This window comes from Heterodontus francisci, chromosome 44, assembly GCF_036365525.1.
Source record: "Heterodontus francisci isolate sHetFra1 chromosome 44, sHetFra1.hap1, whole genome shotgun sequence".
Taxonomy (NCBI): Eukaryota; Metazoa; Chordata; class Chondrichthyes; order Heterodontiformes; family Heterodontidae; genus Heterodontus; species Heterodontus francisci.
Window position 1 is genome coordinate 17,035,210 of NC_090414.1, and position 22,107 is coordinate 17,057,316.

Below are 22,107 nucleotides of genomic sequence, written 5' to 3' on the forward strand. Positions count from 1 at the left end.
CTCTTTCCTCTTGGGGCCTGTGTGTGTGTGTCTCTCTCTCTTCCCCCTTGGGGCCTGTGTGTGTGTCTCTCTCTCTCTCTCTTTCCCCTTGGGGCCTGTGTGTGTCTCTCTCTCTTCCCCCTTGGGGCCTGTGTGTGTGTGTGTGCCTCTCGCTCTTCCCCCTTGGGGCCTGTGTGTGTGTGTGTGTCTCTCTCTCTCTTTCCCCTTGGGGTCTGTGTGTGTGTGTGTCTCTCTCTTCCCCCTTGGGGCCTGTGTGTTTGTGTCTCTCTGTCTCTTTCCCCTTGGGGCCTGTGTGTTTGTGTCTCTCTGTCTCTTCCCCCTTGGGGCCTGTGTGTGTGTGTGTGTCTCTCTCTCTTTCCCCTTGGGGCCTGTGTGTGTGTGTGTGTCTCTCTCTCTCTTTCCCCTTGGGGCCTGTGTGTGTGTGTCTCTCTGTCTCTTTCCCCTTGGGGCCTGTGTGTTTGTGTCTCTCTCTCTTCCCCCTTGGGGCCTGTGTGTGTGTGTGTCTCTCTCTCTTTCCCCTTGGGGCCTGTGTGAGTGTCTCTCTGTCTCTTTCCCCTTGGGGCCTGTGTGTCTCTCTCTCTTCCCCCTTGGGGCCTGTGTGTGTGTGTCTCTCTCTCTCTCTTTCCCCTTGGGGCCTGTGTGTGTGTGTGTGTGTGTCTCTCTCTCTTTCCCCTTGGGGCCTCTGTGTGTCTCTCTCTCTTCCCCCTTGGGGCCTGTGTGTGTCTCTCTCTCTCTCTCTCTCTTTCCCTTTGGGGCCTGTGTGTGTGTGTCTCTCTCTCTCTTCCCCCTTGGAGCTATGTGTGTGTCTCTCTCTCTTTTCCCTTGGGGCCTGTGTGTATGTCTCACTCTCTTTCCCTTTTGGTCCGGTGTGTGTATCTCTCTCTCTCTTCCCCCTTGGGGCCTGTGTGTGTGTGTGTCTCTCGCTCTTTCCCCTTGGGGCCTGTGTGTGTGTGTCTCTCTCTCTTTCTTTCCCTTTGGGGCCTGGGTGTGTCTCTCTCTCTCTCTCTCTTTCCCCTTGGGGCCTGTGTGTGTGTCTCTCTGTCTCTTTCCCCTTGGGGCCTGTGTGTGTGTCTCTCTGTCTCTTTCCCCTTGGGGCCTGTGTGTGTGTCTCTCTCTCTTCCCCCTTGGGGCCTGTGTGTGTGTGTGTGTGTCTCTCTCTCTCTTCCATCTTGGGGCCTGTGTGTGTGTGTTGTCTCTCGCTCTTTCCCCTTGGGGCCTGTGTGTGTGTGTGTGTCTCTCTCTCTTTCCCTTTGGGGCCTGTGTGTGTGTGTCTCTCTCTCTCTCTTTCCCCTTGGGGCCTGTGTGTATCTCTCTGTCTCTTTCCCCTTGGGGCCTGTGTGTTTGTGTGTGTCTCTCTCTCTCTCTTTCCCTTTGGGGCCTGTGTGTGTGTCACTCTCTCTTCCCCCTTGGGGCCTGTGTGTGTGTCTCTCTCTCTTCCCCCTTGGGGCCTGTGTGTGTGTGTCTCTCTCTCTCTCTCTTTCCCCTTGGGCCTGTGTGTGTGTCTCTCTCTCTCTCTCTCTCTTTCCCCTTGGGGCCTGTGTGTGTGTCTCTCTGTCTCTTTCCCCTTGGGGCCTGTGTGTTCGTGTCTCTCTGTCTCTTTCCCCTTGGGGCCTGTGTGTGTGTGTCTCTCTCTCTTCCCCCTTGGGGCCTGTGTGTGTGTCTCTCTCTCTCTCTCTCTTTCCCCTTGGGGCCTGTGTGTTTGTGTCTCTCTGTCTCTTTCCCCTTGCGGCCTGTGTGTGTGTCTCTCTCTCTTCCCCCTTGGGGCCTGTGTGTGTGTCTCTCTCTCTCTTCCCCTTGGGGCCTGTGTGTGTGTGTGTCTCTCTCTCTCTTTCCCCTTGGGGCCTCTGTGTGTGTCTCTCTCTCTCACTCTCTTTCCCCTTGGGGCCTGTGTGTGTGTCTCTCTGTTTCTTTCCCCTTGGGGCCTGTGTGTTTGTGTCTCTCTGTCTCTTTCCTCTTGGGGCCTGTGTGTGTGTGTCTCTCTCTCTTCCCCCTTGGGGCCTGTGTGTGTGTCTCTCTCTCTCTCTCTTTCCCCTTGGGGCCTGTGTGTGTCTCTCTCTCTTCCCCCTTGGGGCCTGTGTGTGTGTGTGTGCCTCTCGCTCTTCCCCCTTGGGGCCTGTGTGTGTGTGTGTGTCTCTCTCTCTCTTTCCCCTTGGGGTCTGTGTGTGTGTGTCTCTCTCTCTTCCCCCTTGGGGCCTGTGTGTTTGTGTCTCTCTGTCTCTTTCCCCTTGGGGCCTGTGTGTTTGTGTCTCTCTGTCTCTTCCCCCTTGGGGCCTGTGTGTGTGTGTGTGTCTCTCTCTCTTTCCCCTTGGGGCCTGTGTGTGTGTGTGTGTCTCTCTCTCTCTTTCCCCTTGGGGCCTGTGTGTGTGTGTCTCTCTGTCTCTTTCCCCTTGGGGCCTGTGTGTTTGTGTCTCTCTCTCTTCCCCCTTGGGGCCTGTGTGTGTGTGTGTCTCTCTCTCTTTCCCCTTGGGGCCTGTGTGTGTGTCTCTGTCTCTTTCCCCTTGGGGCCTGTGTGTCTCTCTCTCTTCCCCCTTGGGGCCTGTGTGTGTGTGTCTCTCTCTCTCTCTTTCCCCTTGGGGCCTGTGTGTGTGTGTGTGTGTCTCTCTCTCTCTTTCCCCTTGGGGCCTCTGTGTGTCTCTCTCTCTTCCCCCTTGGGGCCTGTGTGTGTGTGTCTCTCTCTCTCTTCCCCCTATGGGCCTGTGTGTGTGTCTCTCTCTCTCTCTTCCCCCTTGGGGCCTGTGTGTGTGTGTCTCTCTCTCTCTCTCTTCCCCCTTGGGGCATGTGTGTGTTTGTGTCTCTCTGTCTCTTTCCCCTTGGGGCCTGTGTGTGTGTGTGTCTCTCTCTTTCCCCTTGGGGCCTGTGTGTCTGTGTGTGTCACTCTCTCTCTCTTTCCCCTTGGGGCCTGTGTGTGTGTGTGTCTCTCTCTCTCTTTCCCCTTGGGGCCTGTGTGTTTGTGTCTCTCTGTCTCTTTCCCCTTGCGGCCTGTGTGTGTGTCTCTCTCTCTTCCCCCTTGGGGCCTGTGTGTGTGTCTCTCTCTCTCTCTCTTTCCCCTTGGGGCCTGTGTGTGTGTCTCTCTCTCTCTCTCTCTTTCCCCTTGGGGCCTGTGTGTGTGTCTCTCTGTCTCTTTACCCTTGGGGCCTGTGTGTTTGTGTCTCTCTGTCTCTTTCCTCTTGGGGCCTGTGTGAGTGCCTCTCGCTCTTCCCCCTTGGGGCCTGTGTGTGTGTGTGTCTCTCTCTCTCTTTCCCCTTGGGGTCTGTGTGTGTGTGTCTCTCTCTCTTCCCCCTTGGGGCCTGTGTGTTTGTGTCTCTCTGTCTCTTTCCCCTTGGGGCCTGTGTGTTTGTGTCTCTCTGTCTCTTTCCCCTTGGGGCCTGTGTGTGTGTGTGTCTCTCTCTCTTTCCCCTTGGGGCCTGTGTGTGTGTGTGTCTCTCTCTCTTTCCCCTTGGGGCCTGTGTGTGTGTGTCTCTCTGTCTCTTTCCCCTTGGTGCCTGTGTGTTTGTGTCTCTCTCTCTTCCCCCTTGGGGCCTGTGTGTGTGTGTGTCTCTCTCTCTTTCCCCTTGGGGCCTGTGTGTGTGTCTCTCTGTCTCTTTCCCCTTGGGGCCTGTGTGTTTGTGTCTCTCTCTCTTCCCCCTTGGGGCCTGTGAGTGTGTGTGTCTCTCTCTCTTTCCCCTTGGGGCCTGTGTGTGTGTCTCTCTCTCTCTCTTTCCCCTTGGGGCCTCTGTGTGTCTCTCTCTCTTCCCCCTTGGGGCCTGTGTGTGTGTGTCTCTCTCTCTCTCTCTTTCCCTTTGGAGCCTGTGTGTGTGTGTGTCTCTCTCTCTTCCCCCTTGGAGCTATGTGTGTGTCTCTCTCTCTTTTCCCTTGGGGCCTGTGTGTCTGTCTCACTCTCTTTCCCTTATGGTCCGGTGTGTGTGTCTCTCTCTCTCTTCCCCCTTGGGGCCTGTGTGTGTGTGTGTCTCTCTCTCTTCCCCCTATGGGCCTGTGTGTGTGTGTATCTCTCTCTTCCCCCTTGGGGCCTGTGTGTGTGTGTCTCTCTCTCTCTCTTTCCCCTTGGGGCCTGTGTGTGTCTCTCTCTCTTTCCCCTTGTGGCCTGTGTGTGTGTGTGTGTCTCTCGCTCTTCCCCCTTGGGGCCTGTGTGTGTGTGTCTCTCTCTCTCTTTCCCCTTGGGGTCTGTGTGTGTGTGTCTCTCTCTCTTCCCCCTTGGGGCCTGTGTGTTTGTGTCACGCTGTCTCTTTCCCCTTGGGGCCTGTGTGTTTGTGTCTCTCGGTCTCTTCCCCCTTGGGGCCTGTGTGTGTGTGTGTCTCTCTCTCTCTCTTTACCCTTGGGGCCTGTGTGTGTGTGTCTCTCTCTCTCTTTCCCCTTGGGGCCTGTGTGTTTGTGTCTCTCTCTCTCTTCCCCCTTGGGGCCTGTGTGTGTGTGTGTCTCTCTCTCTTTCCCCTTGGGGCCTGTGTGTGTGTCTCTCTGTCTCTTTCCCCTTGGGGCCTGTGTGTTTGTGTCTCTCTCTCTCTTCCCCCTTGGGGCCTGTGTGTGTGTGTGTCTCTCTCTCTTTCCCCTTGGGGCCTGTGTGTGTGTGTGTGTGTCTCTCTCTCTCTCTTTCCCCTTGCAGCCTCTGTGTCTCTCTCTTCCCTCTTGGGGCCTGTGTGTGTGTGTCTCTCTCTCTCTTTCCCTTTGGGGCCTGTGTGTGTGTGTCTCTCTCTCTCTTCCCCCTTGGAGCTATGTGTGTGTCTCTCTCTCTATTCCCTTGGGGCCTGTGTGTGTGTGTCTCTCTCTCTATCTTCCCCCTTGGGGCCTCTGTGTGTGTGTGTGTATCTCTCTCTTTCCCCTTAGGGCCTGTGTGTGTGCGTGTGTCTCTCTCTCTTTCCCCTTGGGGCCTGTGTGTGTGTGTCTCTCTCTCTCTCTCTCTCTTCCCTCTTGGGGCCTGTGTGTGTGTGTGTCTCTCGCTCTTTCCCCTTGGGGCCTGTGTGTGTGTGTGTGTCTCTCGCTCTTTCCCCTTGGTGCCTGTGTGTGTGTCTCTCTCTCTTTCCCTTTGGGGCCTGTGTGTTTGTGTCTCTCTCTCTCTCTCTCTCTCTCTTTCCCCTTGGGGCCTGTGTGTGTGTCTCTCTCTCTTCTCCCTTGGGGCCTGTGTGTGTGTCTCTCTCTCTTCCCCCTTGGGGCCTGTGTGTGTGTGTGTCTCTCTCTCTTTCCCCTTGGGGCCTGTGTGTGTGTCTCTCTCTCTCTCACTCTCTTTCCCCTTGGGGCCTGTGTGTGTGTCTCTCTGTCTCTTTCCCCTTGGGGCCTGTGTGTTTGTGTCTCTCTGTCTCTTTCCCCTTGGGGCCTGTGTGTGTGTGTGTCTCTCTCTTCCCCCTTGGGGCCTGTGTGTGTGTGTCTCTCTCTCTCTCTTTCCCCTTGGGGCCTGTGTGTGTGTGTCTCTCTGTCTCTTTCCCCTTGGGGCCTGTGTGTTTGTGTCTCTCTCACTTCCCCCTTGGGGCCTCTGTGTGTGAGTGTATCTCTCTCTTTCCCCTTGGGGCCTGTGTGTGTGCGTGTGTCTCTCTCTCTTTCCCCTTGAGGCCTGTGTGTGTGTGTGTCTCTCTCTCTCTCTCTCTTTCCCCTTGGGGCCTGTGTGTGTGTCTCTCTGTCTCTTTCCCCTTTGGGCCTGTGTGTGTCTCTCTCTGTCTCTTTCCCCTTGCGGCCTGTGTGTTTGTGTCTCTCTGTCTCTTTCCCCTTGGGGCCTGTGTGTGTGTCTCTCTCTCTTCCCCCTTGGGGCCTGTGTGTGTGTCTCTCTCTCTTCCCCCTTGGGGCCTGTGTGTGTGTGTCTCTCTCTCTCTCTCTTCCCTCTTGTGGCCTGTGTTTGTGTGTGTCTCTCGCTCTTTCCCCTTGGGGCCTGTGTGTGTGTCTCTCTCTCTCTCTTTCCCTTTGGGGCCTGTGTGTGTGTCTCTCTCTCTCTCTCTTTCCCCTTGGGGCCTGTGTGTGTATCTCTCTGTCTCTTTCCCCTTGGGGCCTGTGTGTTTGTGTGTCTCTCTCTCTCTCTCTTCCCCTTTGGGGCCTGTGTGTGTGTCTCTCTCTCTTCCCCCTTGGGGCCTGTGTGTGTGTCTCTCTCTCTTCCCCCTTGGGGCCTGTGTGTGTGTCTCTCTCTCTCTCTCTCTTTCCCCTTGGGCCTGTGTGTGTGTCTCTCTCTCTCTCTCTCTTTCCCCTTGGGCCTGTGTGTGTCTCTCTCTCTCTCTCACTCTCTTTCCCCTTGGGGCCTGTGTGTGTGTCTCTCTGTCTCTTTCCCCTTGGGGCCTGTGTGTTTGTGTCTCTCTGTCTCTTTCCCCTTGCGGCCTGTGTGTGTGTCTCTCTCTCTCTTCCCCTTGGGGCCTGTGTGTGTGTCTCTCTCTCTCTCTCTCTTCCCCTTGGGGCCTGTGTGTGTGTCTCTCTCTCTCTCTCTCTTTCCCCTTGCGGCCTGTGTGTGTGTCTCTCTCTCTCTTCCCCTTGGGGCCTGTGTGTGTGTCTCTCTCTCTCACTCTCTTTCCCCTTGGGGCCTGTGTGTGTGTCTCTCTGTCTCTTTCCCCTTGGGGCCTGTGTGTTTGTGTCTCTCTGTCTCTTTCCTCTTGGGGCCTGTGTGTGTGTCTCTCTCTCTCTTCCCCCTTGGGGCCTGTGTGTGTGTGTCTCTCTCTCTCTCTTTCCCCTTGGGGCCTGTGTGTGTCTCTCTCTCTTCCCCCTTAGGGGCCTGTGTGTGTGTGTGTGTCTCTCGCTCTTCCCCCTTGGGGCCTGTGTGTGTGTGTGTGTCTCTCTCTCTTTCCCCTTGGGGCCTGTGTGTTTGTGTCTCGCTGTCTCTTTCCCCTTGGGGCCTGTGTGTTTGTGTCTCTCTGTCTCTTCCCCCTTGGGGCCTGTGTGTGTGTGTGTGTGTCTCTCTCTTTCCCCTTGGGGCCTGTGTGTGTGTGTCTTTCTCTCTCTCTCTTTCCCCTTGGGGCCTGTGTGTGTGTGTCTCTCTGTCTCTTTCCCCTTGGGGCCTGTGTGTTTGTGTCTCTCTCTCTTCCCCCTTGGGGCCTGTGTGTGTGTGTGTCTCTCTCTTTCCCCTTGGGGCCTGTGTGTGTGTCTCTCTGTCTCTTTCCCCTTGGGGCCTGTGTGTTTGTGTCTCTCTCTCTTCCCCCTTGGGGCCTGTGTGTGTGTGTGTCTCTCTCTCTTTCCCCTTGGGGCCTGTGTGTGTGTGTGTGTGTCTCTCTCTCTCTTTCCCTTTGGGGTCTGTGTGTGTGTGTGTCTCTCTCTCTTCCCCCTTGGAGCTATGTGTGTCTGTGTGTCTCTCTCTCTTTCCCTTTGGGGCCTGTGTGTGTGTGTCTCTCTCTCTCTCTTTCCCTTTGGGGCCTGTGTGTGTGTCTCTCTCTCTCTCTCTTTCCCCTTGGGGCCTGTGTGTGTGTCTCTCTGTCTCTTTCCCCTTGGGGCCTGTGTGTTTGTGTCTCTCTCTCTCTCTCTCTTTCCCCTTGGGGCCTGGGTGTGTGTCTCTCTCTCATCCCCCTTGGGGCCTGTGTGTGTGTCTCTCTCTCTTCCCCCTTGGGGCCTGTGTGTGTGTGTCTCTCTCTCTCTCTTCCCTCTTGGGGTCTGTGTGTGTGTGTGTGTCTCTCTCTCTCTTTCCCTTTGGGGCCTGTGTGTTTGTGTCTCTCTCTCTCTCTCTCTTTCCCCTTGGGGCCTGTGTGTGTGTCTCTCTCTCTACCCCCTTGGGGCCTGTGTGTGTGTGTCTCTCTCTCTCTTTCCCCTTGGGGCCTGTGTGTGTGTCTCTCTCTCTCTCACTCTCTTTCCCCTTGGGGCCTGTGTGTGTGTCTCTCTGTCTCTTTCCCCTTGGGGCCTGTGTGTTTGTGTCACTCTGTCTCTTTCCCCTTGGGGCCTGTGTGTGTGTCTCTCTCTCTTCCCCCTTGGGGCCTGTGTGTGTGTGTGTCTCTCTCTCTCTTTCCCCTTGGGGCCTGTGTGTTTGTGTCTCTCTGTCTCTTTCCCCTTGCGGCCTGTGTGTGTGTCTCTCTCTCTTCCCCCTTGGGGCCTGTGTGTGTGTCTCTCTCTCTCTCTCTTTCCCCTTGGGGCCTGTGTGTGTGTCTCTCTCTCTCACTCTCTTTCCCCTTGGGGCCTGTGTGTGTGTCTCTCTCTCTTTCCCCTTTGGGGCCTGTGTCTGTGTCTCTCTGTCTCTTTCCCCTTGGGACCTGTGTGTTTGTGTCTCTCTGTCTCTTTCCCCTTGGGGCTTGTGTGTGTGTGTCTCTCTCTCTTCCCCCTTGGGGCCTGTGTTTGTGTGTGTGTCTCTCTCTCTTTCCCCTTGGGGCCTGTGTGTGTGTGTCTCTCTCTCTTCCCCATTGGGGCCTGTGTGTTTGTGTCTCTCTGTCTCTTCCCCCTTGGGGCCTGTGTGTGTGTCTCTCTCTCTCTCTTTCCCCTTGGGGCCTGTGTGTGTGTCTCTCTGTCTCTTTCCCCTTGGGGCCTGTGTGTTTGTGTCTCTCTCTCTTCCCCCTTGGGGCCTGTGTGTGTGTCTCTCTCTCTTTCCCCTTGGGGCCTGTGTGTGTGTGTGTGTCTCTTTCCCTTTGGGGCCTGTGTGTGTGTGTCTCTCTCTCTCTTCCCCCTTGGGGCCTGTGTGTGTGTGTCTCTCTCTCTCTTTCCCCTTGGGGCCTGTGTGTGTGTCTCTGTCTCTTTCCCCTTGGAGCTATGTGTGTGTCTCTCTCTCTTTTCCCTTGGGGCCTGTGTGTATGTCTCACTCTCTTTCCCTTATGGTCCGGTGTGTGTGTGTCTCTCTCTCTTCCCCCTTGGGGCCTGTGTGTGTGTCTCTCTCTCTCCCCCCTTGGGGCCTGTGTGTGTGTGTCTCTCTCTCTCTTCCCCCTTGGGGCCTGTGAGTGTGTGTGTGTCTCTCTCTCTTTCCCCTTGGGGCCTGTGTGTGTGCGTGTCTCTCTTTCCCTTTGGGGCCTGTGTGTGTGTGTGTCTCTCTCTCTTCCCCCTTGGGGCCTGTGTGTGTGTGTCTCTCTCTTTCCCTTTGGGGCCTGTGTGTGTGTGTCTCTCTCTCTCTTTCCCCTTGGGGCCTGTGTGTGTGTCTCTGTCTCTTTCCCCTTGGGGCCTGTGTGTTTGTCTGTCTGTCTCTCTCTCTCTTTCCCCTTGGGGCCTGTGTGTGTGTCTCTGTCTCTTCCCCCTTGGCGCCTGTGTGTGTCTCTCTCTCTCTTTCCCCTTGGGGCCTGTGTGTGTGTGTCTCTCTCTCTCTCACTCTCTTTCCGCTTGGGGCCTGTGTGTGTGTCTCCCTGTCTCTTTCCCCTTGGGGCCTGTGTGTGTGTGTCTCTCTCTCTTCCCTCTTGGGGCCTGTGTGTGTGTCTCTCTCTCTCTTCCCCCTTGGGGCCTGTGTGTGTGTCTCTCTCTCTTTCCCCTTGGGGCCTGTGTGTGTGTGTGTCTCTCTCTCTCTTTCCCCTTGGGGCCTGTGTGTTTGTGTCTCTCTGTCTCTTTCCCCTTGGGGCCTGTGTGTTTGTGTCTCTCTCTCTTCCCCCTTGGGGCCTGTGTGTGTGTGTGTCTCTCTCTCTCTCTTCCCCCTTGGGGCCTGTGTGTGTGTGTGTCTCTCTCTCTTTCCCCTTGGGGCCTGTGTGTGTGCGTGTCTCTCTCTTCCCCCTTGGGGCCTGTGTGTGTGTGTGTGTCTCTCTCTCTCTCTTTCCCTTTGGGGCCTGTGTGTGTGTGTCTCTCTCTCTCTTTCCCCTTGGGGCCTGTGTGTGTCTCTGTCTCTTTCCCCTTGTGGCCTGTGTGTTTGTCTGTCTGTCTCTCTCTCTCTTTCCCCTTGGGGCCTGTGTGTGTGTCTCTGTCTCTTCCCCCTTGGCGCCTGTGTGTGTCTCTCTCTCTCTTTCCCCTTGGGCCCTGTGTGTGTGTCTCTCTCTCTCTCTCACTCTCTTTCCCCTTGGGGCCTGTGTGTGTGTCTCCCTGTCTCTTTCCCCTTGGGGCCTGTGTGTGTGTGTCTCTCTCTCTTCCCTCTTGGGGCCTGTGTGTGTGTGTCTCTCGCTCTTCCCCCTTGGGGCCTGTGTGTGTGTGTGTGTCTCTCTCTCTTTCCCCTTGGGGCCTGTGTGTGTCTGTCTCTCTCTCTTCCCCCTTGGGGCCTGTGTGTGTTTGTGTCTCTTTCTCTTCCCCCTTGGGGTCTGTGTGTGTGTGTGTCTCTCGCTCTTCCCCCTTGGGGCCTGTGTGTGTGTGTCTCTCTCTCTCTCTTTCCCCTTGGGGCCTGTGTGTTTGTGTCTCTCTGTCTCTTTCCCCTTGGGGCCTGTGTGTGTGTGTCTCTCTCTCTCTCTCTTTCCCCTTGGGGCCTGTGTGTTTGTGTCTCTCTGTCTCTTTCCCCTTGGGGCCTGTGTGTGTGTGTCTCTCTCTCTCTCTTTCCCCTTGGGGCCTGCGTGTTTGTGTCTCTCTGTCTCTTTCCCCTTGGGGCCTGTGTGTGTGTGTGTCTCTCTCTCTCTCTTTCCCCTTGGGGCCTGTGTGTGTGTGTGTGTCTCTCTCTCTTTCCCCTTGGGGCCTGTCTGTGTGTGTCTCTCTCTCTCTCTTTCCCCTTGGGGCCTGTGTGTGTGTGTGTGTCTCTCTCTCTTTCCCCTTGAGGCCTGTGTGTGTGTCTCTCTCTCTTCCCCCTTGGGGCCTGTGTGTGTGTCTCTCTCTGTCTTTCCCCTTGGGGCCTGTGTGTGTGTGTCTCTCTCTCTCTCTTTCCCCTTGGGGCCTGTGTGTGTGTGTCTCTCTCTCGTTCCCCTTTGGGCCTGTGTGTGTGTGTGTCTCTCTCTCTTTCCCCTTGGGGCCTGTGTGTGTGTGTGTGTGTCTCTCTCTCTCTCTCTCTTTCCCCTTGGGGCCTGTGTGTGTGTGTCTCTCTGTCTCTTCCCCCTTGGGGCCTCTGTGTGAGTGTCACTCTCTCTCTTTCCCTTTTGGGCCTGTGTGTGTGTGTGTGTGTCTCTCTCACACACACCTCCCCCTTGAGGCCTGTGTGTATCTCTCTCTCTCTTCCCCCAATGGGCCTGTGTGTGTGTCCCTCTCTCTCTCTTCCCCCTTGGGGTCTGTGTGTGTGTCTCTCTCTCTCTCTCTCTTCCCCCATGGGCCTGTGTGTGTGTGTCTCTCTCTCTCTTCCCCCTCTGTGCCTGTGTGTGTCTCTCTCTCTCTTCCCCCATGGGCCTGTGTGTGTGTGTTTCTCTCTCTCTTCCCCCATGTGTCAGTAAACAGTGCAGACGGGGGCTGCACGTCGCTAAGAGACATTGATAGATTACGTGAGTGGGCAAAGCTGGCGGCAGCTGCAGTTCAGTGTGTGCCAACATGAGGCCGTCCACTTTGGCCCCAAGAAACTGGGAACTGTGGAGGAGCAGAGTGATTTGAGCCCCGAAGTATAGAAATCATCGGCTTGCGAAAGGAAAATTATAAACATACCTTTCTGTTTGCTTCCCCGCGACCTGCTGATTCCAGCTGGAGGGGCGTTGTGTGCGAGTGAGTAAGAGGGGCTGAGGTCAAGGTTGGGGCTTGACTGCGGGGATGTGGGGAGGGGGTTTTGTGGGGGGGCATCTGAACCTGCTCGCTAATTGGGTTCACACTCGAGGTCTGGGCCCTTTCGATCAGGCTGGAGATGCCCCCCACCCCCCCACCCTCCCCCCAGCAGGGGGACGACCCCTTCCGAAGGGGCGGGAACAAAACGACTGTCCGACATCCCGGCAATGAGTTGGAGAAGGGGGCCCTGCACAATGTGGGCAATCAAGTCAGCAGGAAGGGGCTTGCATTTCTGTCGCGCCCGTCACCTCCCCTCAGGACATCCCAAAGCGCTTTGCAGCCAATGAAATCCTTGTTGTCGTGCAGGAAACGCAGCAACCAATTTGCGCACAGCAAGCTCCCACTGACAGCAGCGCGATAATGACCCGGATAAAATTTTGCTTTTTTTTCCCTCCGTAGTGCTGACGGTAGTGGGATAAATATTTCCCAGGATACTGGAGAGAATCCCACTGCTCTTTTATCAAATCCGCGAGAGGACAGACAGGGGGCCGAAAGGTGGCGCCAGGTGACAGGGCAGCACCCCCTCGGTACTGGCAGTGAGGGTGTCGGCCCAAGTCTCTGGAATGGGACTTGAAAGCCCTCCATCTTCCATGGCAGAATTCAAGAGTGAAGTAAATCTGTTACTCCCACTGAGTTAAGCGGAGGCTAGAGATGTGTCATGGGCACAATCAAGGACAATAATTGGCTTTTTTGTGTATGGACAGACCATTAAACAGAGTTCTGGTCTTAGGTGCATTGGTACTGATCAAATAGAGGCGACTTCGGTAGATTGGACATGCCCTCAGGATGGAAGACGGTGGCACACCCACGGGTATGGTGAGGTAGCCAAAGCCAGATGACCAGTGGGGCACCCAAAACTCTACTTCAAGGATGCTTGGCCAGCGAGACATGAAGGCCCCAAATGTTGACTGTCGCACCTGGGAGTCGCCGGCTGGCGAAAGAAGAAAATGGCGACACATCGTGCGGACTGGTGCGCATTACCACGGAGACCAGTTGCTACAGCAGCTTGGCAACGGGCGCCAACGTCTAAAACAACAACTCGCGGCGTCACTTGGCAGCTTCACGGGGCGGCACTTGTGGCAGAACCTGCCCCTCAAGGATTTGCCGTCACGGCACCCCCTCCGCCCCCACCCCGCGCCAAGAGACGGCACCCCACCGAAATGGATTGTTTGCTGCGGGTCCATCGTCTTTCACAGGTGGAAGAGTGACAACCCCTAGCTGTGGTTTTACGTGAACGCGGGAATGTGTTGCTCTTACCTGCTCTGGGTCCACATGTGGCTCGAGTCCCACAGCAACTTGGCTGACTCTTTGCTGCTCCCTGCCGGCAGATTTGTGGAGTAGGGTGGCGTCAATTTAATCGTACCCCTGACCAATTTGGGATCGATAGCCTTCCGAGAAATGGGCTGCTTGTGTCGTAACACCAATGGAGCAAAGGACTATGGGAACGTGACCAAAATCAGAGAGCATGCTGGATAACTGTAAACCTGACCAAGACTGAAAGGCATTGTGGATCCTTTTGCGCCAGTCCGCCTTGAGCCAGATCGTGTACCTTTCGAAGGTACACGGACAGCCAATGGTGAGCAACAGGAACAAGGCGAAGGGTAAGACATCTGTCTGACGGGCCACGGGAACTGAGAGGAGAGCAACGAGTCCATTTAGGGTCATTCCGCCCAGGAACAAACCGAAAGGGAAAAGACTTGCATTTGTATAGCGCCCGTCGCCAGCGCAGGCCATCCCAAAGTGCTTTGCAGCCAGTGAAGTACTTCATTTGAACTGCAGTCACTGTTGTAAGGTAGGAAACATGGCAGGCAATTTGCGCGCACCAGGATCTCACAGGCCGCGGTGGACAGGATAATCTGCTTACGGGTTAGAATACCGGGGGAGAACATTCCCCCGCCCTCCTTCCAATCGCACCTTGGGGACAGGCGGAGACTCAGTTTAACAGTTCATCCAAAAGAAGGCACCTCTGACAGTGCAGCACTCCGTTGGTGGGAGTGTTGGTCTGGATCGGCACCTCTGACAGTGCAGCAGTCCGTTGGTGGGAGTGTTGGTCTGGATCGGCACCTCTGACAGTGCAGCACTCCGTTGGTGGGAGTGTTGGTCTAGATTCTGACTCAGTATTGACAAGGCCAAAAAAACAGACTTGATATCCTTCTCTCAGTTCCCAAGTTCCATCAGACCGATGTCTTACCTTTAACATTGTTTCTGGAGTCACTTACGACACAGAAGGAGCCCATTCGGCCCATCGAGTCCTTGCCAGCTCTCCAGGGAGCAATCCAGTCAGTCCCACTTCCCTTGCAGGTTTATTTCCCTCAAGTTCCCGTCCAATTTCCTTCTGAAATCATTCATCGTCTCCGCTTCCACCACCTTCATGGGCAGCGAGTTCCACCCGCTGTGTAAAAGATTTCTTCCTCACATCCCCCCAGTATCTCTTGGCCCCAAACCTTCATTGTCCCCTAGTCCCTGTACCATCAACAGCTTTTCTTTGTCGACCTTATCTAAACCTGTCATAATCTTGGCCACCTCTATCAAATCTCCCCTCAACCTCCTTTGCTCCAGGGAGAACAACCCCAGCTTCTCCAAACTAACCTTGTAACTAAAACCCCCCATCCCTGGAACCATTCTGGTAAATCTCCTCTGCACCCTCTCAAGGGTCCTCACATCCTTGCTATCAGTTAGAAAGAAAACTGAGGCTCACAGTGACTTCCCCAGGGAACCACATGCAACGTTGGAAGAAGACAGTGTAGGCGAGGAATATTCTCATCTGCCAGGGCAAAAGCCCCAATCACTCCTTTCTTTTCACTGTTGGCGGTTGCTCAGTGGGTAGCACGCTCATAGAGTTATACAGCACAGAAACAGGCCCTTCGGCCCATCGTGTCCGTGCCGGCCATCAAGCACCGATCTATTCCAATCCCATTTTCCACCACTCGGCCCGTAGCCTTGTATGCTATGGCGTTTCAAGTGTTCATCTAAATACTTCTTAAATGTTGTGAGGGTTCCTGCCTCTACCACCCCTTCAGGCAGTGCGTTCCAGATTCCAACCACCCTCTGGGAGAAAACATTTTTCCTCAAATCCCCTCTAAATCTCCTGCCCCCTTACCTTAAATCTATGCCCCCTGGTTATTGACCCCTCCGCTAAGGGAAAAAGTTTCTTCCTATCTACCCTATCAATACCCCCTCATAATTTTGTATGCCTCAATCAGGTCTCCCCTCAGCCTTCTCTGCTCTAAGGAAAACAACCCCAGCCTATCCAGTCTCTCTTCATAGCTGAAATGCTCCAGCCCAGGCAACATCCTGGTGAATCTCCTCTGCACCCTCTCCAGTGCAATCACATCCTTCCTATAGTGTGGTGACCAGAACTGTACACAATACTCCAGCTGTGGCCTAACTAGTGTTTTATACAGCTCCATCATAACCTCCCTGCTCTTATATTCTATGCCTCGGCTAATAAAAGACAAGTATCCCATCTGCCTTCCTAACCACCTTATCTACCTGTGCTGCTGCCTTCAGTGATCTATGGACAAGTACATCAAGGTCCCTCTGACCTTCTGTACTTCCTCGGGTCCTATCATCCATTGTATATTCCCTTGCCTTGTTATTCCTCCCAAAATGCATCACCTCACACTTCTCAGGATTAAATTCCATTTGCCACTGCTCTGCCCATCTTACCAGCCCATCTATATCGTCCTGTAATCTGAGGCTTTCCTCCTTGCTATTTACAACACTACCAATATTCGTGCCATCTGCGAACTTACTGATCCCTGCGGTACACCACTGGTTACAGGCTTCCACTCGCAAAAACAACCCTCAACCATCACCCTCTGCCTCCTGCTACTGAGCCAATTTTGGATCCAAATTGCCCTGGATCCCATGGGCTTTTACCTTCTTAACCAATCTCCCATGCGGGACCTTATCAAAAGCCTTACTGAAGTCCATGTAGACTACATCAACTGCTTTACCCTCATCTACACATCTAGTCACCTCCTCGAAATATTCAATGAAGTTTGTTAGACACGATCTCCCCCTGACAAAACCATGCTGACTATCCCTGATTAATCCCTGCCTCTCCAAGTGGAGATTAATCCTGTCCCTCAGAATCTTTTCCAATAGTTTCCCTACCACTGCTGTTAGACTCACCGGCCTGTAATTACCTGGTTTATCCCTGCTACCCTTCTTGAATAATGGTACCACATTCGCTGTCCTCCAGTCCTCTGGAACCTCTCCTGTGGCCAGAGAGGATTTGAAAATTTGTGTCAGAGCCCCTGCTATCTCCTCCCTTGCCTCACATAACAGCCTGGGATACATCTCATCTGAGCCTGGGATTTATCCACTTTTAAGCCCGCTAAAACAGCTAATACTTCCTCCCTTTCAATGCTAATATGTTCAAGTATATCACAATCGCCCTCCCTGATCCTTACACCTCCATAGTGAACACCGAAGAAAAGTAATCATTTAAAACCTCACCTTTGTCCTCCGGCTCCACACACAGATTGCCACTTTGGTCCCTAATGGGCCCTACTCTTTCCCTGGTTATCCTCCTGCCCTTAATGGACTTATAAAACACCTTGGGATTTTCCTTTATCTTGCCCGCCAGTGTTTTCTCGTGTCCCGACTTCGCTCTCCTAATTACTCCTGAGTCAGGAGTTTGTGGAATCTGAGCCGATAATCCAGGCTGACGCTCTCAGTGCCAGTATTGAGAGAGTGCTGCATTGTTGATGGTGCCAGCTTAGCGGCCCTGTTCGCCCTCCTTGGTGGACGTAACTACGACTGATGCGACTGGAAGAAGGGCAGGAGAGTTCTTCCAGGTGATCAGGCTAATATTTATCCCTTGACCAGTGTCGAAAAACCAGTGATCTGGGTCATCATCACTTTGCTGCATGTGGGATCTTGCTGTGCGCAAACTGGCTGCCGCACTTCCTGCATTGCAGCAGTGACTACGCTTCAACAAAGTATTTCATTGGCTGTCAAGCGCGTTGGAATATCCTGAGGTCGTGAAAGGCCCTACGGAAGTGGAATGTCTTTCTTTATTTCTTCGGTGGTATCTGCCAAGGTAAGGTTGCACGACAAGATTATTACTTTCTTTCTGGTGAAACGGAGTCTTTGAGTGCCAGGTGCACGGCCTTTCGTTTCCCCGAACCCGGGAGAAATCTGACACCAGGGATTTCAGTCTTGCTCTGCCTGCTATCTACAGCAGCCTTTTCCATCCGGGCCTCAGTCAGGCTTCAGAACAAAGCACATGAGGCGGTGAGCCGCATCCCACGTGAATGTAGGCCCGGATCACTGAACATGCTCCCCCCCCCCCCCCCCACCCCCATCATCCTTTCCACGGGGTACGGCCTCCGATTGAGCTCAAAGCCTCAGGACGTTCACCGCAACGCGCCCCGGGCTCGGAGGCACAACTAGGCCCCAAAACCGCCAACGGGTGGGAAGTGCCAGGTGGGTCTGGAATTGAAAAGCTCGCCTAATGATGGCCGGGAAACGATTGTCGATTGTTGTAAAAAAAAAACAAAACCCCATCTAATTCACTCATGTCCTGTAGTGAAGGAAATCTGCCGTCCTTACCTGGTCTGGCCTACATGTGACTCCAGACGCACAGCAATGTGGTTGACTCTTAAAATGGCCAAGTAAACCATTCAATTGATGGGCAATAAATGTTGGCCTAGCCAGTGACGTCCACATCCCATGAATGAATTAAAAATAAAACAATTAATAGTGAGTCTAACAGATGATAAATAAGCAGTCCCAGCCTGTACCAAGTATATAATCAATTGTATTTCTCTCTGGTAGATTTACACTTATTGTGAGGCAGTCACTAGTAACACTTTACAATAACATTGAGTAGTACATGAAGATATATAGTATCACACATTATCAACAACTCAACCAATCGTTTCATAACCTGGGAGGCAGTGTACGATAGAAAAGAAACTCCTTTAAATCCTGCGGCCCAAGTGGGCGAAAAGACGCAAACTTCTGGCCTGCAGCCAACATGGCAACGGGCTCAATACCCAACGACCAAACTGTACTATGCACAAGGTGCGGGAGGGCGATGACACACAAGAATTATTTCCCCCCCCACCACCCTCCCCCTCATTATTTTTGGCTATTCGGTTGTCACATCGATGCTGCTGTGAAGTGAGGTGGGAGGGTCTCGGTATCTCTGTGCTTTTTGCAAACCCCCCCACTCCCCTCCCATTTTCCCCAACCCCCCCACCCCCACCTCGCCACCCACCCCACACACCTCGTAGGCGGTGGGGGGGGGGCGGGTGTCAGGAGCAAGCTGCATACCTCAGCCGCCCACCTCCGCTACTGCTCTCACCCAATCCCAAAACGGGACTTAAAGATTCAGGATCAGCAATCGCGGTCAAATGCGGAACTCACCGGCCTAACATTCCATCCACGGGGTCAGTGGGGAGGGAGATGGGGAGGCAGGAGAGGGTGTGGGGAGGAAGGTATGGAGTGGGGTGGGGGGGGTGGAATTTGAACTTTGCAGATAGATATTCAAACAGGTTAAGAGCTCGAAAGGAATCAAGTGAACATAACTATACAGTGAGACAATGTTACATACACTGAGTCAAACACAGTGCTGAATCCCTTCGGCCCGCCAGACAGTTATCTCAAATCAGCACACTCGGTGGAAAGAATTTAAGGAAAATTGCAAGATTTGTCGCTCGGTAAATGTTAGAATTCCTTCCCGCTCCTGAAAACCACAGGATGTGTTGACGCTGGGCCCCAGGGCCTCCCTTGACATGATTGGGAGAGCTTGGAGGGTGGGTGGGGGGATTAACAGTGTCTCTGAATGACTGCTTTCAGCATCGCTCAGCACCGATCCTCAATGATGGGTCACTTCATCCCCCCACAGTGCTGACCTCTTGCCATTGTCTCTAGGAGGTCAACAAGGCGGCCATCTTGAAAAGGCGCCATTTTTTTTTGTCCCTCTTTTGTTGCCTTCCTGCGATGTCCGTTAAACACGGGCGATGTCCTCTCAAAGAAAACCCGTTGTCTTTTTTTTAATTTAAAAAATCATCTTCTGAGCCGAAGGTTCAAAGAAACAAAAAGCTTTGACGCTCGTTTATTTTCAATCTGTTACCCAGCCCCCATCCTTTTATCCTCTTTTCCGAACTCAAAACTTCTCCGCGCTTCCCAGAAAGCTGGTGCGTAGTTTGCGTTGGCACGGCGACTGGTCCAAAAATGGCGATGAAGAGGTGGGGTGTGTTTTGGTGGGCGGGGGTTGCGGGAATGGGGGTTGTGGGGTCGGCCCTCCCTCCCGGTTACATTTGCCAAACCGGGAACGTTTCTGGAATCTCTCTTTGTAATCCCGAGGGGGGGGGAGGGGGGGGGTGGGGTGGGGGGATGGGGGAACAAAGGAAAAACATCAGCACATATGTCACACGGAAAAGAATCCACGATAGCACCTTGGCACAAGAGGAGCGGCGGATGAGGGGGACGAAATCGGTAACAGCCATCACTTGTTCCTCTTTGCTCAGACGTAATTCCGACGTCCCTTTGGCGCCTGGGGCTTCCTCGCCTCCACAGGCCGAGCAACTTGGCATCTCGGCATTGCGTAAGGATTCCCGCGCGTGAGAGAGAGAGAGAGAGAGAGAGAGAGAGAGTGAGGAGGAGGAGGGGGATGGGGTGATCAATAGTTAGAACAGTCCGAAACTCTAGTCGGGAAAAGCTGTCACGTGACACTTAGCTCTTCGTCGGAGTTCTCGAAGCGAGATGGAAACCAGGTTGTAACAATGAAGAAAAAACGCACGCGCGCACACACACGCACACACACACACGCACGCACATGCGTGCGCGCACACACGCACACACACACGCACAGACAATAGACTCAGGCCCTCTCCCCACGAACTCCTGGGCAAGATAGTCAGGTAAAAGGAGACATAAATTGGCAACTTGGATCAGTCCGGACGGTCATATTCCCCTTCGCCATCACTTCTTGGCAAATGCCAGCCAAGACTTTGAAATAGTCTCTTTTCTTGTCCGAAAACAAAACACACGCACGGTTTTTTTTTTTGCTCCTCCTCCGGTTAGTTTGGCTCCTCGCCCCTCCCTCCCCTCACAAACACCCCCACCCCTCCCCCCAACCCTCCCTACCGCCTCTTCAGACGTAATACTCCTTATCCTTGTTCTTTTTGCTCTTGGTCATACTCTTAGCGGCCGGGGACTGCTTCTCCTTGACAATGGCACCATTGGTTTGCGCCGAGTTGCTGATATAGTTCCGGCTTTGGTCCACCTGATACGAGCCCTCGTCCCGGTTGCGGTACTTGTACATGGCGTAGAGGAGGATCAGTATGCAAAGGGCCGCTGCCGCCACGATGCCCACCACCATGCCCGTCGTGCTGCTGGACTCGCGGATGACCTCCACCGCCCCCGGGGGGCCGCCTGCCGCAGGACCGGTCGGGTTGGCTGTGGGCACATGGTGGAAATCAGGGGGGGAGGTTACCGCGGGATACCGGGCCTGCTTCTTCTGCTCGCGGTCGGAGGCAGTGGGCAGCGGGGGCAGGATGAGGTCCGGGTTGGGCCTGGGGCTCTCCCGGGTGTTGAGCTTGCCGGCCGGGAGTTTGCGGATCATATCCGGGGAGGCGGAGGAGGTAGAGATCAGGACATCGGGGAGCGGGGTCGTCCCGGACGAGCCCCCCGGCCCTCTGTTCGGCCGGAATCCCCTGGACTTTGAGATCTTGGGGTCGGCCCCGCCCAACAGGGTCCTATCGGTGACCAGGGGGAAAGTCACGTAAAAATCCTCGTCGTCCGTCGGCGGGAAACTGGAGTCAAACACCTCGCCGGAGCCAAACCCGGACACCACCATCACATCATCACAGTTGTCGTCCTGCTCTAAGAGGCAAGGCGACCGCACCTTAGAGGTCAAGGTCAGTGACTCCTCGGTGGTCTCAATGACGTTAAGGAAAGGACGGTAGGTCGGGGGAGGGGGGATGAAAGGTGAGCGAGTGACAATCGCAGGGATTTCTAACGCATCCTCTGTTATAATTGGCAATATGAGTTCACCTCCTAGGATAGAAAAAGAAAGGGGGACAGCCAGTCAGTGTCAAGAGGTGGAAAACATTTTACATCAGCAGAGAGAAAAAAAAAGACATCTATCAAAGCGGCTCAGCAAGAAAGACTCAAATTACTCTGTCGCATTTTAACACTACTCGCTGTTGGATTCTTAAAGCATACAACAATCTCTGAGCCGTTCCTTTTTTTATTTAAGAAAAAGACGTTTAAAAATACACATCAAACTTCCGCTACCAAAAAAAATACCAAGACATTTGTTCGTTGCTAATCTCGTTTTCTTAGGCTTAAAGGTGTAATTTTTTTTCCCGCTCTTTAAAGTAAAGAATCCTAAAATGTGTTCTTTTAAAAAGAAAATAGCATATCGCAGAATTAGTCAACTTACATCAACAAATTGGCCCCATGATATTTGCATGAAGAAAAAAAAAATTACAAAAAACAAAGTTGTATAAGAATGTCCTGGGAAAAGATCAACTTTTTTCTTTTTCGATACAAATTCTGAAACTAGTTCTCTCTCTCTCTTTTTTTTAAAAAAGCAAAACTTGATGTTGATATGAGAGTTTCACAGTTCAATTTTCGTCCTTTTCCTGCACAAGGCCACATTAACCGCCTCCCCCAAACTCCTTCCCTGCCCCCCACTGACTGACAATTGTATCACCCTGCCTTAGCCGGGGGGGGGGTAAGGGGAGTGGTGGTGGGGAGGTGCAGTTCATTCCCTTGAAAACTACATTATGACTGGCTGTTTGACTGTGTATTGCGTCGCCAGAGAGATGCCTCCATCGCCACATCCGCCCCCGAGCCCAAATACAGGGCTTATGGATTGACAGTCAGGAGACTGGCACACTAGACGGTCACACCTCTGAGCATGGGACCACTGAAAGACTCTCTTGACCTGGTGTTGCCCGACCCCACCCCTCACTGAAATCCCCTCCGTCCCCTGCAACTCCCACGATCTCATCAGAAGGCATAACTGAGCACAGCCAGGCAACTGTGACGACTAACGTTGCTTGCTTGGACACCAGGCTTGGATTAGACAGAATGGAATCGCAGCTTCAGAGCTATTAACAAATGTTTATTAGGGAATTGATTGCGAACCAGGATTCTCTCAAAGAGGAATGAAGAATTCAGACCAAGCTCCACAGGAGTGTTTGGGGCCCTCATGCAATCCACTTTATCAGACAACATAGCAGAGATACCGCGACATAGCGAAGACTTGGAGCATAATGAGAGAGTGAAGCATTCCCGATATGAGCGGCCCATATCGGTAATAGAGGGTGCACTGAGTGGGCACGCTGTCACAAGGGGAGACTTGGTTGAGTGGACACTGCGTTACCAGGACACTGGGTTGAGTGGACACTGTGTCACCAGGAGACTTGGTAGTGTGGACACTGTGTTACTATCGGAGACTGGGTTGAGTGGACACTGTGTTACTATAGGAGACTGGGTTGAGAGGACACTGTGTTACTTAAGGAGACTGGGTTGAGAGGACATTGTGTTACTATAGGAGACTGGGTAGAGTGGACACTGTGTTACTATAGGAGACTGGGGAGAGTGGACACTGTGTTACTATCGGAGACTGGGTTGAGTGGGCACTGTGTTACTATAGGAGACTGGGTTGAGTGGACACTGTGTTACTATAGG

The 22,107-nt window shown here is 53.7% G+C and overlaps 1 protein-coding gene across 1 annotated transcript in view; it reads right to left on the reverse strand.

Annotated features, from left to right (window-relative positions):
* Positions 1 to 17,197: 17,197 nt before the first annotated feature.
* Positions 17,198 to 22,107, reverse strand: part of LOC137355989 (neurexin-2-like) — a 1,490,911-nt gene continuing 1,486,001 nt past the window's right edge. The window contains exon 22 of the mRNA XM_068021690.1: positions 17,198 to 20,463. Coding sequence (XP_067877791.1) covers positions 19,559 to 20,463 — 905 coding nt within the window. The 3' untranslated portion in view covers positions 17,198 to 19,558. The remainder of the gene's footprint in view (positions 20,464 to 22,107) is intronic.